At 36.8% G+C, this 19,633-nt stretch overlaps 2 protein-coding genes across 3 annotated transcripts; both read left to right on the plus strand.

Annotated features, from left to right (window-relative positions):
- Positions 1 to 3,685: 3,685 nt before the first annotated feature.
- Positions 3,686 to 10,337, plus strand: slc26a1 (solute carrier family 26 member 1). 2 transcript variants are annotated; one of them, XM_051093490.1, is made up of 4 exons: positions 3,686 to 3,777; positions 5,363 to 5,464; positions 6,376 to 7,017; positions 8,072 to 10,337. In XM_051093490.1, exons 3-4 carry the CDS (start codon positions 6,403 to 6,405, stop codon positions 9,581 to 9,583), a joined length of 2,127 nt encoding a protein of 708 aa, XP_050949447.1. In that variant the 5' UTR covers positions 3,686 to 3,777; positions 5,363 to 5,464; positions 6,376 to 6,402; the 3' UTR covers positions 9,584 to 10,337. The 2 variants fall into 2 exon arrangements, with proteins under 2 accessions (XP_050949447.1, XP_050949448.1); XM_051093491.1 differs by lacking the exons at positions 3,686 to 3,777; positions 5,363 to 5,464 and adding an exon at positions 5,543 to 5,876.
- A 943-nt stretch (positions 10,338 to 11,280) lies between these two features.
- On the plus strand, positions 11,281 to 19,271 carry zgc:86764 (uncharacterized protein LOC797431 homolog). The gene is made up of 14 exons (XM_051093492.1): positions 11,281 to 11,464; positions 12,221 to 12,353; positions 12,429 to 12,551; positions 12,635 to 12,868; positions 12,958 to 13,128; positions 14,274 to 14,423; positions 14,525 to 14,675; positions 15,247 to 15,383; positions 15,476 to 15,571; positions 16,883 to 17,029; positions 18,071 to 18,166; positions 18,247 to 18,369; positions 18,633 to 18,731; positions 18,926 to 19,271. Exons 1-14 carry the CDS (start codon positions 11,448 to 11,450, stop codon positions 18,989 to 18,991), a joined length of 1,743 nt encoding a protein of 580 aa, XP_050949449.1. The 5' UTR covers positions 11,281 to 11,447; the 3' UTR covers positions 18,992 to 19,271.
- Positions 19,272 to 19,633: the final 362 nt, after the last annotated feature.

The following is a 19,633-nucleotide window of genomic DNA, read 5'->3' on the forward strand; positions in this document are numbered from 1 at the left end:
TGAAGCTGTGGTTTACAGTGAATTTATAACATCTAAGGGGCGTTGTTAGGCACAACGCAAAGTGGAGAACACAAAAAACGCCCCTTAGCTGTTATAAAGTCACTGTAAACCACAGCTTCTTGAGGCTTATTTATTAAACTTTATTTGGAATACTACTTCTGCACAATGCACATTTCTTAATATTAAGCCTAAAATGTGTTTTAATGCAATATTGAGGAGGATTGTATCAGTCTTTAAAGGGGTCATCGGATGCCCATTTTCCACAAGTTGATATGATTCTTTAGAGTCTTAATGAAAAGTCTATAATATACTTTGGTTAAAAATTTTCAATAGTAGTGTAAAACAACACCCTTTTTTTCTTGCCAAAATCAGCTCTGCAAAAATCATCCTGTTCTGGTCAAGGCTGCTTTAAATGTTAATGAGCTTTGCTCGCCCCGCCCTCTATTCTCTCTGTGGAGTGACGAGCCTGTTTACTTTAGCCACTTTTAGCTGCATTTAGCTGCTAAACTTGCTAACTAGCACGTTATTAGGAAAGGTGATCGCAAAAAGATTCATAAAAAAACGCTTGTATTCACTTCTGCTGTAAGTGAAGCTGGATCACAAATGATTTGCGCGAACATAGATGCATTTATGTAGATCGGGAGGCACTTTCCCTTCACAAACAAAAGTAATCCACTGCATCTTCAGCGGCTCAGATGTCGGGAGTAAATGATGACACTATGTTCATTATTACATCCAGCAAAACAACACCTCAATCGCTCAATCTGAGATATTCTCATCTAACTTACATCCCTGCTCCGGCATCAAAACAATGGAGGTCAGACTGTTACATCTGATTTAAGGCGGGTCAGAGGTAAGACGCTCATGTCAATCAACTATTGTGGGTGCGGCCTCTGTCGGTGTGAGAATGGCTCGATCTGAAAAAGGGGACATTATTTTTACAGATTAATTAAAAACCACTGCATGGATTTTTATCATTATAGAGTAGATGTATACATACACTGCCAACACACATTAATGTTCAAACAACATGTAAAAGTGAACCGATAACCCCTTTAAATGCAAGATACTTAAATTGTCTGTGAAGTATACTTGCAATAGTTCCACTTTTGCACAATCAAATATATTCAAGTACATCTTTAGGTGGACTTCAGCACTACTTCCACACAATTAAAGTACACTGAGTACAAAATTAGTTGTTCAAATTTAGCAGACTGTAAGTATACCAGTTTAGTAGACAAAAGTATAATTGTAGGGTATTTATATTAAGTACATACATATGTAAATGTATTTGTAGTATACTTAGCATTAAATATATGTGTTGCAAATACATTTAATACATATTACATACATATTCCTATTACATAAGAAAGACAACCAAACTTGAGGATTTTCACAGTAATATATGTAAATTACAATAACAAGCACTATTAATAGATAATAGACATAATGTTTCCAATGTTAATTGAGCAGTATTAATTCACATTCATGCAATGGCAGTCAATGCAACACCCTTAAAAGATTTGAAATAAACAAGCTGGCCTAAGTAAGTGCAGTATGAGCTTATCTACTTCATTATTACGCTGGGTCATCTGAGGTCTTGCCAATTTATATACAATAGGTTAATACCTTCTGAAAACTGTTCTTGTTACGACTGCTGATAAGTATTCTCAGGCCAGCTGGTGTCTTGGAGACAGAACAGATTGTCTGTACTGAGCCAAGTCTCTGCTGGAGAAAGTCAGGGTTAATGACATAAGGGGCTTTTAAAGACTGACAATGTAGGTAAACAAGATGCAGAAAAGTCTAGACATCAGACTAGAAGTCTGGCACAGTTTTCTAAACTCGTACTACTAAATAATACTTAAAATGAAAAAATAATTTAAAAAAAAAAAAAATCAAAATGTTTACATTTTAAAAACACCGCTCCCTCTTTTGGTTATTTATATCCTGCATGCATCATCATAAAGCAGCAGTGAAACCTAAAACATATCAAAAATTAACAAACAGTTATTTAAACATTTACTTTATACCTAATTTGTGGTCTGTTAGTCACACAAAGCAGTCAAATTACATCAAGGACTATATTCAATTATACATTATATAATACTATACATAATTACATAATAAAGATTGTTACAAAAAATGTAATACTTATTTCTTCTCTTATATTTAATACAATTTTGATAATAACAGCCAAAAAAAAAAAAAAAGTTTTAAAAACTATCTTTAGAAACCACAACTGAAGTCATGAAACTTCACTTAAGCTGCGACACGTAGTACACGTTATTAGAACATTGTGATAAAAGGAATGAGTAACCATAGTCACTGTGATACCAAACCATTCATGAACATTAACAAAGTGATAGGATGTCAGCAAACATATATTAACATACTGACCTGTTTTAAAAGATAATTAACTTGGGTTCATGCTTTGTTTGCTGTGGAAAAGCAATGTTTTGAAAGGTCATATGTAATAAGTCTAATATAGTAATAAAGACGAACAAAGAGAACAAAGAGAACAAAGCAGCTAAGCAAACACTAAATATATGTTGACGTTAGTATAACGTCTATAGCGTGTTATCAATATTTTGATAGTTTGGAGTCTATATAATTTTTTTTGGAAAGGAATTATAGAAATTAATACTTTTATTTTTTTAAATTAATAATTGTATTTATTTTATTTATTTAGTACATGTTTTTGAGCAGCAAATCAAAATATTAGAATGATTTCTGAAGGATCATGTGACTGAAGTAACGATGCTAAAAATTCAGCTTTGAAATCACAGGAATACATTACATTTTAAAATATATTCAAACAGTTATTTCAAATAGTAAAAACGTTTAAAAAATTTACTGTACTTTGGATCAAATGAATGTAGACTTGGTGAGCAGAGACTTCGTTTAAAAATATAAAAAATCTTAATGTTCAAAAGCTTTTGATTGGTAGTGTATATGATCTAGTACCTCATTAGCCTTGTTTTTTTTTTTTGTTTGTTTGTTTGTTTGTTTGTTTACATGATGGTTACTCCTCAATGGAATAACAAACGTTGACCTACATTCTCAGAATCTGAATTCTAATTTTCAAAAATAGATAGTATGTCATTACTGCCAAATTGACCATTTTCAAACAGGTTTCCTCAAACACTCATCTCATGCTTATTTGCCATTGGTTGGACAAACAGGTAGCCATGCCCTGAACTCACACCATTGGCTAAGCTGTTGTCGGGCAGATTGGATGCTCAAAAAAACAGAGCAGCAACACAGAGCCAGAGGCACAAACAGTGTTCCACTTTTAAGGGAAACAACTAACACATTTTATATTAAAAGAGAATACAAAGTATTTTAATAATACAAAAAAACAACATTTATATAATAAGGTGTACAATAGAGTCCTGTATAAACAGACATGTCTATATACATAATCAGCAAGTTTATGCTAGGTAAACATAAAATTAAATTCCAGTCTATTTTTTCTCATGTGGCTCACAGTTAACTACTCAGATGCTTTCAGCCACATACAAATTCAGTAATACTAAGTAGTGACTGTGGGTGGCACTGTTTCTATGGTGATCAGCCCACAGCCCCCCCTCCCTTCTCTGTCTTCCTCCATCTCCATCTGCCTATGATTGGTTGCTGAGGGTTAAGAAAGCGGAGCAACATCTTTACCCACAATCCTTTGCTCTATTCAGACAGTCAAGCTAAAGCGCACCGGGAAATTCAGCAGTGAAGGCATGGCAAATGTATTCTCCATTCTACTCATCCGCTCCTATGCTAAGGGTGAGTCACTGTTTCACAAAATATTCATCCTCAATCTTTATATGGTAGTGGGCTTCCTTTTATACAAAGTGTTCATATGTTAGTATGAAATCACATGCATATTTAACAGGAAATGAAGATAAAGGAACATGCCTTTTGGCACATTTATGTCATGTCAAATCATTTTATGATTTTAGACACTTTAGGGATTATTATATGACACGGAAGTTAAACCATTTATTTCTACATGTTATCTATATAAGACATATCTTACACAAGATCTCAGTTTGCCAAAGACCATATTTGAAGGTCTGTCTCTCATTCACTTATATTCACTCATAAAGTATGACTCATAACTGACGCATTTTATATAAAGTGGACTGAGATCTCTATCTTTACACCTGATAACAACAACTATGTCTGCAATAATGAAAAAAGGTCAGAAAGGACATTTTTCTTAACCACACCGTCATTGTTCTATTTCATATAAAGTGGACTGAGATCTCTATCTTTACACATAATAACAACAACTATGTCTGCAATTATGAAGAAAGATCAGAAAGGATATTTTACTTAACCACACAGTCATTATTCTACCAGATGACGGAGGCTTACATTTCAAAGAATAAACTGAGAGATTACCTGAACTGGCTCTTTGTTATTTATTGACACAATAGTAATAATTTCAATGAATGGAAACCTGCACACACACACACAAAAACAGTATGAGACAAATATTATGCAATACACAGAGCCAAAAAAATGTCCCACATAATGGGACCTATATTTAAAAGCAGAAGATTTATGATAAAATAGTCTCTGTAGAAATGTGTACGTCGTATTTCACACAATTTTTCACAGTATAAATGCCATACATCCTGTAAGTAGCCCAAACAACAGCATCTTCAAGTCAGTGTGCAATTTTTAGACACTGCCTGCCATTGAACATGCAACAAACAAAGAGCCAATTGTAAAACTAGTTCACTAAGCCAGTATATAACTCATTTAACTAGTTCAGATGAAACACTGATTCTGCTATTTCTTTATTTTTCATGGAACGGTCTGATGTGTGAAATGTTTTTGCTCAGTTTAAGAAGAACTAGTAAAAGATTGACTCTTTGCGCTTGGCCAGGTTGCCCTGCTATTGCTTTTTAATAGAAACTGTATAGCTATAAGACAAAGAGTAGAAAGTATTCACACACTTTACAATTAAATCTAGTATATGCACTTTAATGCATAAATCTTTGCTATCCACTAGGTGTAAATTGCATAATTGCGTAACAACATAATAAACTGCGTAACTGCATAACAATTGCAATTGCGTAACAAAGCAAATGTATTTTCATTTCTTCTCACATAGCTCGTTGCACTACATAGTCCAGTCTATAATTCATTTAACTAGTTCAGATGAAACTTATTTTCATTATATTTCGTAGTATTATCTAATGTGTGATCTGGCTTTGCTCCATCTAATAAGAACCAGTAAAAGATTGACTCTTTACGCCTTATTGACATGATGCCCTGCTGTTGCTCAATGCAGAGCACTACAAACTAGCATATGTTTAACCCAGGAGAGATACAACACTTCCGCCTTCTGTTCTTACAGCCTATGAAAACGACTGATGTCAGAAAGGTCTGCCTGAAGGTCTGAAGCATGGACTTACACCATTACTTTCCATTTAGGCGGTGAGAGGCGGGGTGTAGAGAGGTTAGTGAATACATCTAAGCAGTTTTGTTCATTTTATAGGTTGACCACTTATTCAGGTGAGTGTTGTACTTAATAGTTGCTCAATTGGTTATTTCTGTCTTAAAATTCAAAAACACACTGCGCACACATGTACTTTTGCAGAAGAACAATTGTGGAGGAAAAAAAAGAGTTTACTGATGTTAATGCCAGTTCAAATATAGACCTATAAACTTTATGGGACACCATCATGGAAAACAATCTCATATCTAAGTAGTGATTTTACGACCCTTCAGTAAAAAGACAATTGAAGATAAATAGCATGCACACGTAGTTTGCTTTGAATAGAGACCATTGTCAAGAAAGCCTACAGCAGATGCCTGCCACATTGACATGAAGAGGACTTAATGGAACAAGAAACCAAAATAAATGTTTGGTGAGATTTCGCTGTGAACTATTTAGTAACTGGACATTTTTACTCAGGAATTGCTTTGAATCGCTAAGCGATACACAGATTTGCTTGTTGTGCCACATACAGTACATCTCTACTTGTAATTCATGGAGTTTCAACAATGATTATAAAAGGGAAAGGACTTTAACATCGTTACCATCATAAAATAGCTGTATTAGCATTACAGATCAAACAGCTTTAGAGGCTTTGATAAGAAAAGCATGTGAGAATCATTTCCAATGAAGCACGTTAAACACTCTCAAACACTGATTGGAGTATAACCTTTGATAATCATGTTAACTTGCATGACTAATTATTGACTTGTTCCAGCAGAAACAGCTGAAAAAAGAAAACACAGGAAACTCTTTTCCATTCATACTTGCTCCATGCACAACGATTAATCAGTTACCCCTATTTAACAGACCTCCAGTTTGATCTTTAAAGGAGATCACTTACTGATCAAAGGTCTTTGTCCACTTTTCAGGAGCTGTCTTAAAAGCCTCATCAGTCCATGGGTCCTTCATCACTGAAAGCCATGGAGGACCTCAACTCTGTGACTGTGGGCCCACTAAAACGTAGAGAGCGTCAGAGGAAACGGATTCCTGAGATTATCAAGACCAAGTTGCAGAGAAACCTCTCTTGTTCAGGAACTAAAGTGAAGAAGACTCTAACAGGCTTCTTCCCTGTAGTGAAATGGCTTCCGAAGTACAACGTGAAGGAATATTTATGGGGAGATCTGATGTCTGGCCTCATAATTGGCATCATACTGATCCCTCAAGCAATTGCGTACTGCCTGCTGGCTGGCTTGGAACCCATCTATGGCTTGTACACATCATTTTTCGCAAACATCATTTACTTTCTCATGGGAACGTCAAAACATGTTTCAGTGGGCATCTTTAGCCTCATGAGTCTGATGGTTGGACAAGTTGTAGACCGAGAGGTCTACCTTGCAGGCTTCGATCTGAATGAAGACAGTACGAAAAGCGCATTTGGGTTAAATAGCACTGGGGAAGCTAACACTACTCTGGTCAACTTGAAGATCATGGCACTGAATATGGAATGTGGAAAGGAATGCTACGCCATTAGCATTGCCACAGCTTTAACATTTCTTGCTGGAGTCTACCAGGTATGTACACATTCTTAAAACACTCAAGTAAAATACAAAAATTTAAATAAATGTGAGTGAGAGATTTGAAGGAATGAAGGGTGTAGGGAACCAAACAACTGATCCTTGAAGTGCATTGCAAAGAATCATGGGAGCGAGTCATTTCAAAGCATCCTTTGAAGTGACCCATTTTGAGCACTTTGGCTTGGAACAACTCTTCACCATGGCAGTCATGATTAGTCGTACATCTGTTGGTGCTTTTCCACTGCGTGGTACGACTCGGCACGATTCGGCTCGGCTTGGCTCACTTGCTTTTCCACTGCAGTTAGCACCGCTTCAAAGTGGTTGGGAGTTTAGACTAGTTATGCTGCCTCTACTGCCGTTCTTTTTTTTTTTTTCTTTTTTTTTTTTTAAGCAAAGATTGGCTGCTGCTGCTAAGATTTGCTGCAGATGCTGGCTGACCAATCAGTGATCTGCAGTGTAAACACATCACATTGTAGGTATGGCTCATTTGGAACCTCAACCAAGGTGGTACTCACCCTAATGTCATTACATTCCCGTAAGACCTTCGTTCATATTTGGAAAAAAATTAAGATATTTTTGATGAATTTCATGAGCTCTCTGACTCTTCATTGACAGCAAGAGTCCTACCACGTTCAAGATCCTTGTTTATGTTCAGAAATCGTGCTAGGATGACGCGGAGGTAACAAATTGTTGAATAAAGTTGTTATTTTAGTTTTTTTGCACAACAAAAAATATTCTCATAGCTTCATAAAATTACAGTGGAACCACTGATGTTACATGGACTATTTTGTCTGTGTTCTTGTTACATTTCTGGACTTTGAACATGGTAGGACTCTTGCTAGCTATGACGAACTAAGGTATTACTGGTTAATGACAGAATTGTTCTTTTTGGCTGAACTAACCCTTTAAGTGTGCAGTACAGAGCCAAGCCATGCAGTGGAAAAGGACCAAAGTGAGCTGTACCGTGCCGTATCATGCAGTGGAAAAGCACCATAAGTGCCCTTCGGTGATGGATTTACTTTATTTATGGTGTATTGTATTTTCTTCTCAGGTGCTGATGGCTGTTCTCAGGCTGGGGTTTGTCTCCATTTATCTGTCTGCTCCTATGCTTGATGGCTTTGCCACTGGGGCATCTTGCACTATCCTCACTGTCCAGGCAAAGTACCTGCTCGGCCTTAAGATCCCTCGACACCAAGGCTACGGCACAGTGGTGGTCACATGGATCAACATCTTCAAGAACATCCACAAAACCAACTTCTGTGACTTAATAACAAGTGCCATTTGCATCACAGTGCTGGTTGCAGGAAAAGAGATCCAGGATCGCTATAAGGACCGTTTGAAGATACCGCTGCCCACAGAACTGGTGGTAGTGGCAGTTGCCACAATAGTTTCCCACTTTGCTGATCTAAACGGACAGTTTAGCTCCAGTATCTCAGGTGCCATTCCAACCGGTTTCGTTCCGCCAAAGGTGCCCAGCTTTGAATTGATGCCCCGTGTAGCATATGATGCCATTCCATTAGCTGTTATAAGTTTTGCGTTTACCGTTTCGCTGTCCGAGATGTTTGCTAAAAAGAATGGTTACACGGTTAAGCCCAACCAAGAAATGATCGCAATTGGGTTCTGCAATATAATTCCATCATTCTTCCATTCTTTCACGACAAGTGCGGCCCTTGCGAAAACTATGGTGAAGGACTCAACAGGTTGCAAGACTCAGGTCTCCAGCATAGTGAGTGCCTTAGTGGTTCTTCTGGTCCTTCTCTTCTTTGCACCATTTTTCTACGCCCTACAGAAATGTGTCCTCGCCTGCATCATCATCGTCAGTCTGCGGGGCGCCCTGCGCAAATTTCTAGACGTGCCTAAGCAATGGCGTGAAAGCAAGATTGAGGCAATTGTCTGGTTCATGACCATGAGCTCAACTGCTTTAATTAGCGTAGAGCTTGGATTGGCGATCGGGGTGGTCTTCTCTTTGATCTGCGTGGTGGCCCAGACTCAGAATCCTAAGGTTTCGTTACTGGGACAAATTGAACAAACCAACGACTTTGAAGACATGGAAGAGTATGATAATCTTTCACCTGTTCCAAAAGTAAAAATCTTTCGTTTTCAGTCGCCTCTGTTTTACGCCAACAAAGACTTCTTTTTAAAATCTTTATATAAAGCAACTGATCTTGAGCCATTCCTTGAAATAACCCGCAGAAGAAAACTGGAGAAAAAAGCTAGAGAAAAGGCAGCGAAGAAGGCAGTAGATGAAACAAATGGAGATGTAAGTGTAAACTTGATTTCAAAAAACATAGATTTTCATACCATCATCTTAGATTGCTCCTGCATCTCCATAATAGACACAGCAGGAGTGAGCACCTTCAAAATGGTTTTAAAAGACTATAAAGAAGTTGGCGTGAATGTAATTCTGGCTTGCTGCAACACACCAGTAATAGATGCTTTAAGGAGAGGCTCTTTCTTTGGGGCTGCTGACAAAAACATGGAACAACTGTCATTTCATACCATACACAGTGCTGTTTGTTTTGCTACTCGTACGACTCAACTGGTTAATGACTCATCTGTGTGATGTGTCCACAAATGGGCCTCAAGAGCTGAAAAACATATTCTCTGTTAAAACATGAAATATGATATTCAGCTCTTAGAAAATAATGAATGCTGAATATGTTTATGAAATCAACATGATGGCATAAAAAAATCGACTCCTGTTTGAAAACTGACTGTGAATATTTTGAATATTCTGCTACTGTACAAACTCAGGGGTTATTATTACACACACTGGAATTATGCCTCATATTAAGTTTTTTTTATTTACTAAAAAGAAACTCTAACAAATAATATCAATGTTTTGTGATATTACTGACACATTAATTTAATATTTAATGCCCTTTTAAATGTGAAATATACAATAAGACAGATAATTTTGTGTGTGAATGTGATTGGTGCAAAACTTGCCATTAATAAAAGTCAAATAAAACAGGACAATGATAAGACAATTCAGATCTGTGATTTTGAGCTGCCTGTTATACTGCCTTTAAAATGTGAAAATGTTTTTATAGTGTTCTTGAGGAAATAAAAGTAAAGTACGAATTTTGCCTGGAGATGTGATTATATTTTAAACCAGTGTCAATAACTACTATTTGTATTACTCTTAGATTCCATTTGGATACATTTGTTGCCTCAAGGTTCATGCATATTTTATAGCCTATTCATGATACTGTATAACACACCATATTCATGTTTTACACACTTGGTTGTGATGATTACATTGCAAAAACATCTTAATTTGAGTTCTTTTCTAATAAATTTTGATTGATACACTATGCTTTTTGGTTTCAGTTCACTTAATTGTATTGTGTACAAAATAGTTTGAGATCAAACCGTAATAGAATATTTTCACATCATCAGTCGGCCATTCTGGCAGCAAAGAACGTAAACAATGCCACTGTGCCGACATATTTTGCTGATTATTGTTGCTGAAAATGCCCAGTTATTGTCATGTTTTGGACTGTACTAATCGGTCAGACCAGGAAAAACATTTGGAGTACTATAGACTAACAAAAGTTTTAACAAATCAAGGAGAAGAGTGCAAAAAACTGTCTGAGGAACAAAAGGCGTTTATGGACGGCCAGACTGAACCAGGATTTCCATGATTTCATGTTTGTTCTTATCATGTTTGGTCAGGAAGGTGAAATATTAGGCTAATATCTTAATTAATACTGCTCGTACATATCTTTACCACCTATTAACTTTAGTTTGTCAAAAAGTCCTTCCCTATATGATTTAGCAGCTTCCACACGTTTTTTTCTGTGGTTTAGACAGCATAAATTAGCATAACAACGTATTTAGTAGTACACTAACTGTGCAATCCATGCTTTTGTTTACATCCGAGTATCTCCAATATGGCTGCACATCCAGGTAACTGACCAAACCGTGACATAAAAGCAAACTCTCTATAGGTGGACCGCCTGCAGACCTCTTGTAAAGGAACAACTGTCCATGTCTTTGCCAAGAAGAACACAAATACAAAGGTTACATTACAGATTACTGTACCTTAGTTGAAGATACCCCACAGACTGCAGATTTTGTGGTTTGTACCTCCAAGAGCAGATTTCTTATCTATTAAGTGGAACAAAGTTTTTTCCAATAATTCATCGCACTAACATCCTAAAGGATAACCGTCGTTATCACAAATCACTACGGAATGTGATCGATTATAATGAACCTATTTCGCTCCGGGACGCGTAGTGGCGCCACACTCGTGACTCTACGAGTCTCTTTTCCCGCTTCATCCAGTGAAGAAGACAAGAAGACGTCAGCTGCGATTCAAATTTTACCGCTCGTAGGCTGCAGAGCGAGAGGACTGTTATTATTTTCATACGTCATATTTTATTTAGTTTACCGATAAAGTTGTGCGTTAGTGGGGTACAACGATGTCTTGTCGCAGAAGGTAAGTGTGTGTAGTTTAAGTCGAAACTGTTAAACTGCCAAACCAGTGTCAGGTTAAATTATATTATGGACGTGTCTCATTATCTTAGCTTGTGCCTGGTAAGTTAATATAAAACACATGCTAGTTAATAAATTACCTCTTTTTTTGGTTATGCAGCGAGTTTTACTGACGTTGTAACTTAGTAGTATTAAATAAACGTTCGCTACAAGTCAAAAGTTTTTGAACAGTACGATTTTTAATGTTTGTTTTTTTGATCATATGAATAATTGAAATAAAAAGCGGTTATTTAAAATAGTACGTATATTTGTTATCTTTTGGATCAAATAAATGCAGGCTTGGTGAGCAGAAGAGACTTTAAAAAAAAAAAAAAACATTAAAAATCTTACTGTTCAAAAACTTTTGACTGGTAGTGCAACGTTAACGTTACTTTATTACTCATGTGTAACGCCTTGCTGATGTTTTGTTGACGTGAGCTTTACTGCTTATTTAGGTGATATGACCGTGTTTAAGGGATAGTTCAGCCAAAACATACATCAATATAATACTAATACACATTCTGTCATCATTTGCTCACCTTTTATGTTGCTCCAAAAGCGATTGACATTCTCTTGAACTCAAAAGATAATGTTTCTTAGTCACCATTCACTTTCATTGCATGCCAAAAAGATGTTGTGAAATTGAATGGTCAGTCCAAACACCCTAAGATCTGTAAGTATTCATTTAATCACATTTATTTCCATATGTTTTCATGAGCAGTGAAGCTCTGGCATTCTCTCTGGTGACTGAGATCAATCATGCCATGGCCAGGCTTGTGGACATATGGGACAGTATCGGCATCATGGAGGAGCAGAGGGTAGAACGAATGCAAACTGTGAAAAAACATATAGATGTAAGTTCTGCCTTTGCATGCATAACATCTTATCAATTTGTGCATGATGCTCACTCTGACTTATGTGTTTTATAGGAGCTTTTGCATTCAATGATCATGGAGGAAGAGGCCTTAAGACATCGCATCAAAACCGACGTCATTACCTTCCAAAAACAACTGGATACACTGTGCTTGGAACTGGCACTGGAACCATATAAAGTAAGACCTGTGATGCTTATCTGAAATTGTCACTTGAAATTTTAACCCTAATTATGGAAAGCTATCCTACAATCTTTTTATAGTTGGAGGACAACCTCACAGTCCTCCAGATGGAGAAGAACCTGCGGTGCCGTGTTGAATCTCTTCTAAAGGAGAAGAATGAGCGTTTAAGAGAGCTGAGTGATCTGAAGAAGCAGGACGAGGAGTTGTGCGTGACTTTATGCGCTACGCCATATTACATTCCGTCAGGAAGCGTGCCTTCTCAAACCCAGCTGCAGGAACTCCAGGAACATGTTGAGAAACTTGGCAAAGAAAAAGTATCTATTCTTTTTCTTTTTGGACATGTTCAGATTGCTTGTAAGTTTCTGTCCTGGATGCTTTTATGACTTAAGCTCTGTGTTTGTAGGTGAGCAGGGAGAAGGTGTTCTCTGGGCTCAGAGAGGACATCAGGAACCTGATGGATGAGATGGGACATGAACCCGAGAGCAGTCTGGAACGGGAGAGCATCTGCCCCGATACTGATATTTTTCTGCTCACGCATGATAATATCAAAGCCTTGAAACTGCTGCTCAGCCAGGTGCTAATTATTTTTTTCCTTTAAACAACAATGAAAAAACAGTAGTATTAGTTTTGTAAATGTCAAAAGTTTTTTTTTCTCTCTTCTGCTCACCTAGCCTGCATTTAATTCAACCAAAATACAGCAAAAGCAGTAATATTGTGAAATATTTTTACTATTTAAAATAATTGCTTTCTATTTGACTATATTTTAAAATGTAATTTATTCCTGTGATCAAAGATAAATTTTCAGCATCATTACTTCAGTCTTCAGTGTTACATGATCCTTCAAAAATCATTCTAATATGCTGATTTGCTGTTCAAGAAACATTTATTATCATTATTATTAGTAGTAGTAGTAGTAGTAGTAGTATTAACCATATTTAAAACAGTTAAGTACTTTTTTTTCAGGATTCTTTAAATAGAAAGATCCGAAGATCAGCATTTATTTGAAATAAAAAGCTTTTGTAACATTATATACTATACCATTCAAAAACTTGGAATCAGTATTTTTGGTTAGTTTTTTGATTTAAGATAAATCGGTAAATTTATCTTTATACAAAAGATAAATCCTGTTCTTCTGAACTTTCTATTCATCAAAGAAATCTGAAAAAAATTCTACTCTTCTGTATTCAGCATAAACAATAATAATAATAATAATAATAATAATAATAATAATAAATGTTTTTTATTTTTTTTTTTTGAGCAGCTGATCAGAATACTAGAATACTTTCTGAAGGATCATGTGACTGGAGTAATGATGCTCCAAATTTGGCTTTCAAATCACAGGAATAAATTGCAATTTAAAATGTATTCAAATTGAATGCAGTTATTTTATATATATATATATATATATATATATATGTACACACTATTTTATTTCTTTTTTTTTCTTTTGCTTCCGAAATGTATACAAATGTTTCTGCATGGATATTATGTCTAAAAGCATTGCATGAACTAGCAGTACCATCTAGTGGCTGTTTATTGAACAAGCTTGGCAGGCTTGGCAAAATTACATTTGGCACCAAATGTAAATTAAAATTGGTTATGTAAGTATAAATAGATGAGTATATAAAAAAAGAGATACTTGCCAGCTGGCTGATAAACATTATTATTATTATTATTATTATTATTATTATACTAATAATACATTTTTATTCCACACAGCTTGAACTGAAAAAGGAATCCTTGATTTCAGCCCGAGACAAACTCAAGGAGCGAGCTACGAGCCTGTGGAATCGTCTGAGTTGTCCTGAGCCGGAAGGCGAGGCGTTCCGAGAGGCTGCCATGAGCACTCTCTCTGATGATATCAGACGGGTGAGAGCTTTTGCATGTAACCCACAGGATGTCCTATCAGGGATCTTAATTCTCCTTGTGGTTTAGCAACGAGTGCTAATGGACTGCATTTCCTCTTGCAGTGGCGGGGCTATGTGGAACATCTGGAGGAACTGCAGATGGCTCAGCTGGAGGTGGTGATTGATAAGGTCCGACAGGAGCTTGTGGTTCTATGGGACAAATGCATGCTTGGACCAGAACAGAGAGAGCCATTCAGTGTTCACTTCTGTGACGGTAAGTTGCCTGAGTCTTCCTAATTAAACTTAAAAGCAGTCGGGTAACTTTATAATCTTAAATTCATAGCTTTTCTCAGCAAGCACAAATATGTGTTCAAATGAATAGTGTACCTAAATATTAAACATACTTGCCATCAGAGCCATCCAAGATATAGATTAATTAGTTTCTTCATCAGAACAAATTCGTTCAGATGAAGAAGCAAACTCATCCATCAAAATATTCCTTTAAAGGGATAATTCACCCAAAACTGAAAATTCTGTCATTAATTACTCACCCGTAGTTAAGATATTTTTGGTTAGAAAGCTCTCGGATTTCATCTTAAATATCTTAATTTGTGTTCTGAAGATGAACAAAGATCTTACAGGTTTGGAATGACATGAGGGTGAGTAATTAATGACAGAATTTTCATTTTTGGGTGTTTAATTATAAACTAATTGTAATTGTAGCTAATTAATTATGAGTTGTTGAGTAGATTATATTATTAATCACCAACCGTGTTTAAAACCATTAAAAACGGATAAAAATGTATTCTTTGCTAATGGAAAAGGGCTTCATTCTGGTTGAACAGATCACTACACAGAGGAGCTGCTGGCCCTCCATGACACCGAGCTGCTGAGAATGAAGGCTTTCTATGAGGTAACACAGCCCATATTGGAGGACCTGGAAAAATGGAAGAGAAACTGGGCTCTCTTTCAAGAGTTTGAGGTATAAGCATTTCAGAAGTCCTATGCTTGAAGTGAACTCTTCCATATGTGGTTTCAAATGTGTCATTTTGTTCCATATGTTTTGCTTAACAGAGAAAGGCTGCAGATCCAAACCGCTTCAGTAACAGAGGAGGGTCCCTGCTTAAAGAAAGTAAGGACAGGGCCAAAGTGCAGAAATTGCTCCCAAAGGTACTTGCACATTTGCTATTGCTAAAAAAAATAATTCTTTCATTAATTACTTACCCTTATGTCATTCCAAACCTTCGTTCATCTTCGGAACACAATTTAAGACAATTTTGATGAAATCCAAAAGCTTTCTCACCCTGCATAGACCGCAACACAACTACCATGTCCAAGGCCCAGAAAGGTAGTAAGGATATCATTAAAATAGTCCATGTGACATCAGTGGTTCAACCATCCTTTTTTTTTTTGAAGCTACGACAATTTTGTGTGCAAAGAAAACAAAAATAATAACTTTATTCAACAATTTTTTCCCTGACCCTTGGCTTACGCTGGTCAAAATGCAGACTCAACCGTGAGCCTGCTGAAATTTTTGGGTATTGTGTGTGGGTTTTTTTTTTTTTTGTTTGTTTGTTTTTTTTTGAAAAACCTACTTTTGCGAAATAGTCCTGGTTTTTTGCTCTATCGGAAGCAAACCAGTTCAGAAAGACGTTCACCATCTCAAAGGGATGCCAAAATGTTCAAAAGGGCAAGGCCACTTTTAGTAAAATGCCTATAACTCCTAAACGGAATTAGATATCTCAGCCAAACTCAGAACACTTAAGTAAGAGCTCAGTCTGAGGTCACAGGGAAAATCATAGAGCTTGGCCACTTGGTGGCAATATAAGAGGGGGAAAAAACATAAAAATGGCTATAACTGCGCAACCATTCATCCTATTAACATGAAAATCGGTGTGCACAGTCTCGGTCTGAAGTGCCATATGTGTCTATAAGGACAATTGCGTTTCTCAATTGGAAGGCCGATCAGAACGAAACTTGCTGGGCCTGTTTGACTCATGGTCCTACTGTAGAACTCTTTGTTCCGGACAACTTTGCCTCTAGAACCACTGCTGTCAATCAAATCATCAAATCATTTTCAAAACTTGCTGAGCACATGTGACAGGTGATTCTAAATCAGCATTCGAAGTTTTAAGGGGATTAGGCAATTTAGAAATCCTGTGCTGAATGGGTTGTGGAAGTAGCATGTCTGATTACCCTATTCTATGGTAAATTACTTGGATTTGCCAAAAATGCTTTTTTTTTTAAAATCATTGATTTATGTGGGTACAGCCTTACTAAATAATATGTAATATCTTTTTCCTTATATGCCTGAATGTCTTAAGCGCTTGAACCCTACTGGTTCTTGCAGCTATATTCTTCATTTGTGTTCCCGAAGATGAACAAATGTCTAATTAGTAATTAATGACAGACATTTTTGTAAACAAGTTGTGGTTGTGTGATTTGTAATGTCAATTTGCCTGTGGATCTCTACACAAACAGCTGGAAGAGGAGTTAAGAAGCCATGTGGAAGCTTGGGAAAAGAATCAGGGGACTTCCTTTCTTGTACAAGGTCAGAGGATTATGGATTACATCTCCAGCCAGTGGGAAGAGCACCGCTTGCAGAAAGACAAGGAAAAGAATGAACGGGTGAGATTCGTTCAGTGCTTCTCATTTCTTATTTGTTCACCCTTGTTTCCTTGCCTCACATCTTAGCTCCACCCCCTTGAATAAGAGGGAAGGATGCAAGGAGAGAAAATAAGGACAAAGCAATTAAAGGAAAGCTTATTAGTATATTAGAATATTCTTGATCACTCAAGCGTCACTTCAACGCTTTCAAGATTTAAAGGGGTCATCGGATGCAAAGTTCACTCTGATTGACATGAGCGTCTTACCTCAGACCTGCCCTAAATCTGCTGTAACAGTCTGACCTCCACTATTTTGATGCCGGAGCAGGGATGTAAGTTGGCAAGAATATCTCTGATTGAGCGATTGAGGTGTTGTGTTGCTGGATGTAATAATGAACATAGTGGTCATTATTTACTCTCGACATCTGAGCCGCTGAAGATGCTGTGGATTACATTTGTTTGTGAAGGAAATGCGCCTCCCGATCTACATAAATGTCTGTGTTCGCGCAAATCATTCATGATCCAGCTTTACCTACAGCAGAAATGAGTATAAGGGTTTTGTTTTGTTTTTTTTTTTATGAATCTCTGCAATCAGCTTTCCTAATAACATGCTAGTTAGCAACTTTCACGGCTAAACGCGCTAAATGCGGCTGAGGTAAACAATCTCTCCGAGCAGAGCTCGTCACTCCACAGAGAGAAGAGAGGGGTGGAGCGGGCGGAGCTCATTTGCATTTAAAGGAACAATCCATCAGAATGGGTTGATTTTTGCAGAGCTTATTTTGACAAGGTAAAAAGGGAAAAGGGTGTTTTTTTTAAACCACCATTCAGAATTTTTAACCAAAGTATATTATAAACTCAAATCAGCTCGTAGAAAATGGGCATCCGATGACCCCTTTAATTCAATTTGAGTATTGAAAAGCACATAAATCAGCCATCACCTAATATCAGATGATGTTCAGACACAAAAGAAGGAAATACCTTGTAGTATAGAGTGTCTGTATCATACTTTAATAGATTTTCATATATATATATATATTTTTTTTTACTAAACTGTGTCTTCCAGATGACAAAGAAAACAGAAACCTCTCAGTTTAAAACTCCAACAAAGAGACCCCTTGGATCGACATATACCACTCCCACCCCTAACAAAATCAGAAAGGTATCTGTTTTCTCCCTAAGCATGAATGTGCAAAAACAAGCATTTTATCAAAACGCATAATCATCTTCCAATTGTTTCAGACGCCCAATATGTTGGCACCTCGCACTGCCACCGTGAACAGCATCAGTAGTGCCAGCAGCAGCAGCGCCAGCTCATCTACCACATTTCTGTGTGTGCCAGGAAGACCTCAACTCTCTGCCAAGGTTAAAACCATCTGCCTGGTGCATTCCGATCTCAATTCAACTCTGTGTTCAAAGCTTTTGGCTTGACATCAGTCCAAAAAGGATTGGGTTTAGACATAAGTCTAGTGTTAAAAGTTCCTAAAGCTAACACTAGATGACACTGTTGCATTAACAACAATCAGTACTCTGTGTAAATCTGTAGGTTAAGTGCTATCATCTGTACATGTCTTAAAGATCAGTGATGTTTCTTAATTTTGGTGTGTTTTTGTCTTTTGGTCTAACAGAGGACCAAGACTACAGAGGTCAGCTCTGGCCCACGTGTGCCGCTGCAGGAGTTCAACAGTGACAAGAAACCGGTTCCAGTGAGCTACTCTGCTTTTACCGTAAGCCCAATCACTCAGCATCAGACTACTTGCCCGGATGTTTATTAATGGAGCATCAGTGATAAGAAGGATGCTCATTTGTGACCGCTAATTGCCCCAAGAGAGATCATTAACATTTTAAGCCCCGCACATAATGATTCGGTGTTCAGCTAGTAAAGATGTGTTAACATGTTTTATCTTGTTTCCCATTACAGAGCGAGCTCTCCAAGAAAGCCAACACTGATGCTTTTCTCAATTCCACCGTTAAAGATATGCTTTGATTGAACTTTTTTTATTATTTAATTTTTTTTATGAGGTTTAGGTCACACATAATTATGTCAGGATTAAGACTCTACAGGGTACAACTATTCTCAGGTGTTTGTCTTATTTACTTTTGACCGGTGCAGTGACTTTCCAAAGAAGCCACAATTACATACATTTTTGTTTTGCTTTTTTATGTCATTGTTTACTTTCCTAGGTAGATTTTGTAAATATTATCTTATAAAAGGTCACGCATTTCCTTGTGTATGTACAGCACTTTTAATAAAATGCTTCTTTATACATTTCTAAATTGGCTTTTTTTTTAAGACTGCACAGTTTTTTTTAAACAAATAAATGTATCCTGAATTACTAGGAATGGTGACTACACTACTGCTCAAAAGTTTGGAGTTAGGAAGAAACAAGAAAGGATGCATTAAAGGATTAATTCACTTACAGAATAAAAATTTCCAGATCATTTTATCACCCCCATGTCATCCAAGATGTTCATGTCTTTCTTCAGTCGAAAAGAAATTAAGGTTTTTGAGGAAAACATTCCATGTTTTTCTCCATATAGTGGACTCCAATGGTGGGCAATGGGTTAAAAGTCCAAATTGTAGTTTCAACACAGCTTCCCAGCTGAGGAATAAGGGTCTTATCTAGCA

This window comes from Labeo rohita, chromosome 21, assembly GCF_022985175.1.
Source record: "Labeo rohita strain BAU-BD-2019 chromosome 21, IGBB_LRoh.1.0, whole genome shotgun sequence".
Taxonomy (NCBI): domain Eukaryota; kingdom Metazoa; phylum Chordata; class Actinopteri; order Cypriniformes; family Cyprinidae; genus Labeo; species Labeo rohita.

Coding starts and splice junctions, on each gene's coding strand:
- zgc:86764 (XM_051093492.1), top strand. Junction 17,030..18,070: donor ACAAGGAAAAGAATGAACGG/GTGAGATTCGTT, acceptor TGTGTCTTCCAG/ATGACAAAGAAAACAGAAAC. Junction 18,370..18,632: donor GACCTCAACTCTCTGCCAAG/GTTAAAACCATC, acceptor TTGGTCTAACAG/AGGACCAAGACTACAGAGGT.
- slc26a1 (XM_051093490.1), top strand. CDS start 6,403: ATGGGTCCTTCATCACTGAAAGCCATGGAGGACCTCAACTCTGTGACT. Junction 7,018..8,071: donor TTCTTGCTGGAGTCTACCAG/GTATGTACACAT, acceptor TTTTCTTCTCAG/GTGCTGATGGCTGTTCTCAG.